This window comes from Mesoplodon densirostris, chromosome X (assembly GCF_025265405.1).
Source record: "Mesoplodon densirostris isolate mMesDen1 chromosome X, mMesDen1 primary haplotype, whole genome shotgun sequence".
Taxonomy (NCBI): domain Eukaryota; kingdom Metazoa; phylum Chordata; class Mammalia; order Artiodactyla; family Ziphiidae; genus Mesoplodon; species Mesoplodon densirostris.
This window is the reverse complement of record NC_082681.1, coordinates 83,981,243-83,987,242: the sequence shown is the minus strand read 5'-3', so window position 1 is coordinate 83,987,242 and position 6,000 is coordinate 83,981,243. Positions and strand designations below refer to the sequence as shown.

General features: G+C 42.0%; 1 protein-coding gene across 1 annotated transcript in view; it reads left to right on the top strand.

Moving 5' to 3' along the window:
- Window positions 1-3,997: 3,997 nt before the first annotated feature.
- HEPH (hephaestin) overlaps window positions 3,998-6,000 on the top strand; it is a 108,426-nt gene continuing 106,423 nt past the window's right edge. Inside the window, exon 1 of the mRNA XM_060086944.1 lies at window positions 3,998-4,134. Within this exon, the coding sequence (XP_059942927.1) occupies window positions 4,111-4,134 (24 nt within the window). The 5' untranslated portion in view covers window positions 3,998-4,110. The remainder of the gene's footprint in view (window positions 4,135-6,000) is intronic.

The following is a 6,000-nucleotide window of genomic DNA, read 5'->3' as shown; positions in this document are numbered from 1 at the left end:
TTCAGAGGTGTGGTATCTAGGGGACAACCCCTTCCTATCTTCCTACCTGCATCCCTCAGTCTTTTCCCAGAAGGCATCTTTTTAAAAACTGCTAAGGGCAAGCTCATCAGAGTCCTGAGATAAAGTGGTAGACTGGCTATGCCAGGGCACTGCTCAGGGTTTTTTATTTTCACAAGGTAACTGATGTTGCCACTAAATTTCACTGTGGGGAAGATGGGAAGAAAAGGAATATCTATTGACAGTCCCTAAGGTATTGAGCACTGTTCCAAGGGTTCATGCAAATTCCAGCTTATTTAATCCTCACAATGTTTCAGTCATGGAAGTGTTATTGTTCCAGTTTTACAGATGAGGTACCAGAGAGCCAGAAAGGTTAAGTGACTTGCCCAATGTCACACAACTCAGAAGGAGCCAGCCGGGATACAAACCCTGGTCTTTTTGACTCCAAACCCCATGGTTCTCACACTGGATAGCCTTTCCCTAGCATGAAGTTCCCTGTGATCTTCTCATCTTTGTAGACATCCCAGGGCCATGCCCTTGTGATTGTCCATACACAGATAACATTGTCCATACACAGATAACATTGACTGAGTAAATGAATAAATGAAGGGATGGGTTAGTAACAGAATTTAAGACTTGAAGAATGCTTAAGCACATTCTGGTCTTGTGCTTCTCAAACATGCTTTTAGTTTCAATGAAGGTCCTTACTGGTGCTCCAGGGTTAACCACATTGTCTGCATGGGCAGGCATACAAATGAGTAGGTCCCTGGGTATCCTCATCCCTGCCCATTTCCTTTCTCCCCCTAACTTGCCTGTAGTGCTCCACAGGAAAGATGAGACTTCCATAGATAGTGGGGGTTTACTATAAGATTCTCTTTGGGGAAATAGTTTTGCCACCAAAAATAATTTTGAAAAATGACAAGTCTGGACTATCTTCTCCATTTTAGAGGTGATGGAACTGAGTCCCATAAAGGCAAAGTGACTTATCCAAGATCACTGTGTTTTCTTTTGTAGCATAACTAAAACTTAAAACTAGGATTCTTGAAACACTCTTCCTTTTCTCCCTGAATTAATACAACTTATTTTCTAAGAATCAGGACAGAATAATTTAGATTTCTTTATTAAAAATTTTAAAATGATAACTCATTTTGAGCATTTACTATGTACCAGTCACTCTGTTAAATAGTTCACATGTAAACTTTTATTTCAGTCCTTATAACAGCCCTATAAAATAGGTACTATTATCTTCATTTTCCAGACATAAAACTGATGTTTAGAAGAATTAGATGACTTTTCCAAGGTCACAGAATCAGGAAGTGTCAGAATTGGGATTTCAATCTAGGATGTCTGATTCTAGTTTCCACACTCTTAATAATTTTGTTTTATTGTAAATGTCTATATTATAGGGGTTTTCAAACTACAACTCATGGGCCAAATCTGGTCTGCTGCTTGTTTTTGTAAATTGGCTTTTATTGGAATATAGATATACCCCGCATGCTACAATGGCCTATTTTAATAGTTATGACAGACAGAGACTTTATGTTCTGCACATAAAATATTTACTAACTGGCCTTTGACTGAAATAGTTTACCATCCTAGTCTATAGGTATCAACTTAAACCTTTTTTAGGTGATTCTTGAGGAAAGGCACTAGAAATATGCCCAGGATTTGCAGAAGTAGGCACTGTGTGCCCTTTCAGTGAAATGCTGAATGAATAATGCAGGCTCAGAAACCTAGCCTAGCTGGCTGGCCTCCTGCATTCTTCACTGTGTTGACTCAAGTGTGTCCATAAGACCTGTATATTGTTGTCTTTTGTGAGTCAGAACACAGGCCTTATACCTACCCCTCCCTGTCATAAATGCCTTTAAGCCTGGACTTGGATCCCAGCTTAATGGGTTTGGTCTCCACATTCCCACTCTAGCTTCAAGGTCTACATCTGTGCTAAGTTGGGGGAGAGACAGATCGTCCCAGGGGCTGCTGTGGCCTGATCCAGCTTCCCTTGATCATTGATAATTTCTGAAGGAGCTGAAGAAATGTGCTTCCTGCCTTCTCCCTATTGGTGCTTCTACTTGGGTTAGCCTGGGGTGCAGTATGTGGGGGAAGCTCCTAAATGTCTAGGCACCTTTAAGCACCTTCATTGGTTTATGACCCAGACTTTGCCCCACTGGCTCAGTCTTTGACTCCTCCTCCCTGGACCCTGCTCCAGACACTTTAAATCCAGGAGAGAAAAATGTGTTGAGACTGCCTGGGGAACAACATCTGCTCCTAGCCAAGATTACCCCATCACAAAGTAAGGATACTAGGTGGTGGAACTGCCATCATACCTTTCTCCTTCCTATACCTGGTTCTGGTGGGTAGATGCCATCCTTTCTAAAGATGCATGGAGTTCTCTTCCTTTTCTCCACGAATTACTCTGCAACCATTCTTTTCTTACACTTTGCATCTTTAAAACCTCTTTTTCTTCTACTCTTATTATCAAGAATGTGCCTTCTTCATGGAATCCTAGATATGTAAATTTATAGAGCTGAGAGGGTCCTTATCTAGTTTAAGGCCCTCATTGTACAAATGGAAAGACTGAGGCCCAAAGAAGAGAAGGGCCTGAGCCAATGCCACATAGCTGATTACTGCAAGAGCAAGCTGGGGTTGGAACCTAGGCTACTTGACTCAGACCAGTGATTTTTCAGTACCGTCTCTTTCTAACAGGAACAAAGATGGCCTCTGGCTTTAAACAAATCCAGACTCCAGCTTCACCCAGACATTTTTGGCCCCGTTTTGCTATTTTTATTAGTTCTTTTTTTTTTAATTTAATATTTCCAATTCTTCTGGGTCTTCTTAGTTTTTAGTATGCTGACCTATGTTAATCCAGGCTATCTTGTAGCTACATCCGGTCTCCTCAACGGAAAATGTGAGTAATACAGCCCTGGGGTTTTACTCTAGGAGCTGCTAAAAATGGCAGAGGCAGAGTTAATGTACATTTAAAAAAATCTAGCAGTGACTGGTGGACAGCAGGCACTCAATAACTGTGAAGTCACTCCCTTCATTGCAAAAGAGCTCTCTGTGTTTCTCCCTGAAGTAGCACAGTGTGGTAGTGTGGTAGCTAAGAGTTTAGACAGACCCAGTAAAATCCGCCCCCCCTTTTACTTCTTAATTGTTTGACTTTGAACTGTTACTTTCTCTCTCAGAGCCTGCTTTTCTTCAGCTGTAAAATAAAGAGAATTAGCGTATTCATTTGGGCTTCCCTGGTGGCGCAGTGGTTGAGAGTCCGCCTGCCGATGCAGGGGATACGGGTTCGTGCCCCGGTCTGGGAGGATCCCACATGCCGCGGAGCGGCTGGGCCCATGAGCCATGGCCGCTGAGCCTGTGCGTCCGGAGTCTGTGCTCCGCAACGGGAGGGGCCACAACAGTGGGAGGCCCGCGTACCATAAAAAAAAAAAAAAAGAGAATTAGCGTATTCATTTCACAGAATAATTGTGAAACTTAAATGAGAGAATGCATGAAAAGTGGTTAATATAGGGACTGGCAGGTAGAAAGCTCTTTGTTTTATTACCAGTTTTATTTTTCTCTATTACCAAGCAACTACAGCCTCAGAATATTAGGAGGGCTGATAACTGTACTTAACAACAAGGGAAAATGTTGATGGGGATGGGGGCTCTTTTCACATCTTGTAACCCTTGCAGAGGGCCTTATTTCTTAAACGAGGCTGTTGGAATCCTCCTGTGAGCTTTGACTGGCTACAGTGACAGTGCATTTCCTTCCCCCTCTCAGCAAATACCAACCAGCAAGCTGAGATAAGAGAAGTGCAGCCCACCCTCTTGTAATTCCTCTGGAGATCCTAACCGGGATTTGGAAAATACCGGATATGGTCAAAGAACTGTCCCGGGTTTTGTACTAAACCAGGCCCGGAACAAGACATTCCAGCAGTTTAGTTTCTGGAAAAGAGGGCACCCAGAATTGCCCCAGCCTCTATTCACCCCTCTCCAGTAACACCAGCCAAATTGGAGCCTCCGACTTTATTTATGAGAAAGGCTCTGTAACCCAGGATACAGACTGAGCAGGGCTGGCAGACTCATGCTGGGGTCTGCAGCTTAGCATCACTAGGCCACTGGCACGAATATGGAAGTGTTTTCTGCAGCAAAGGTAAGCTTTTTTCCCCTCTCTTTCCAAACCCTACCTTGCCCTCCTTTCCTTGAAGAAAACCTTTATTCAGCTTGGTTTAGGGGAATCCTGGGCCACTAGAAGAGACAGTCAGTGGCTGAGAAGTTGGAGGAAGCATGGCTTGGTGTGCAGGAAAGTTAAAATGGACAATACACTCTCTTTGCTCCTCTCACCAAAATGGCCAGGACCACACTGGCTCAGCTGTTTCAGAGACGATCCTGGAGTTGTAGAGAGTAGTTAATATTCCTGTTGAAATAGTGTGCTCATTTTCTGTCTCACAGTTTGTGGGGTTTATTGAAATAATGGATCTGAGGACTACATAAATGGGAAGCTCAAGCACTTAAAAATGATCATTTAGTTTCATACTTTGAGATCCAGATAGACACAGAGTAAGGCAGTAAATTATAGCTGAACTAAGCTATCAGCATAAAATCTGAATTATTTCTCACACTTAGTGCCTAAGTAGAAGAAATATTTTAGAAAATATGGGTTCAAATTCTGGCTTTGTCAGTAACTGGCTGCTTGACTTTGAGCAAGCCCCTTCATCTCTCTGGTCTCAGGTTTCTATATGTCACATCAGGGATTGAAAAAATATAGTTTCTAAAGGTTTTTATGGATGTATGTATCTCAAATACATTCAATTTTTTACTGAGCATCTACTGTATTCTAAGCCCTTTGCTAGGGGCTCATATATCCATTATTTTGTTTGAACCTCAAAACAATCTTGTGAAATAAATATTATCCCCAATTTTAGATGAGAAAACTGAGGCTCAAATAGGTGAAAGTGACCTGTTGAAAGGTCACATAGCTATTACAGGCAAGAAAGATAATTTGAATCTAGGTCTTCTAGTTTCAAATCAGTATACTTTCTATTATACCACAACTGGGGTGTGAGGAAATAAAGAAACCTCCTTAATACAAATGCAAATATGTAGTGAAATCATATTGTCCCAGGAACAGTATGGTGATAATATACTGGACATGATTGCCAGGCTAGAGGATCTTAGGTTCTAGTACTAGCTCTCAGGACTTCAGGTGAGTCTCTTCCTCTGTGGGCCTCCATTTTCCCATCTCTGACATACTAAGATACAGTGATAATGATTAAAAAATAATATAAATTGTACTTGTACTACTCTTTTGAGACTTTAAACACTCTCCCCAATTTCCCTTCCAGTAAAGTCCCATACCCACTGAAGGTGAGAAAATCCCCTATTTTGAGTCACAAGGTAAAGAAAAAGCCACACAGCATTAAGAAAGCGGAGGACCAAAAGGTCGATCTTGATGGAGGGTTCTATTAGTAAGACTCCTGAAATTGGAGATGAAACCTCAAGGATAGCTCAGCATTTCTGTGTCCAGCTGAGTGATTCTTTGTCTAGGATGAGAGTGTCCAGACCAGTCTATTCAAACTCAGAGAGAAAAGAGCATTTTCTCATTAAAGGAACAACTTGCAAATTCTAGGGGAAACAGTGATGCAAACTGTCATGGATGATGGAGACCAGGACCAGGTAACATTGGGATGCCAGGAAAGGAAGTTTTGACTAGTCTCAGTGTACACTGACTAAACTATGTCTAATTAGAAGCATCCCAGAAATCCCTTCTCTCTCTCTCTCTCTCTCTCTCTCTCTCTCTCTCTCTCTCTCTCTCTCCTCCTTTGAGCACCTCTTCCTTTTGCCCTCTTTTTTTACTCTCCTCCAGGATTCTTGCTCACCTTATTTCATTTCTCCTTTTACCTTTCCCTTTTATTTTTCCTCCTCAGTCTGACCTTTCTATAAGACCTCCTCCTGTGGGCTCAGCTGAGAAAAAAATAGCCCTGTCCAAGTGAAAAGTTTATGTAGGGCTTTCAAATCC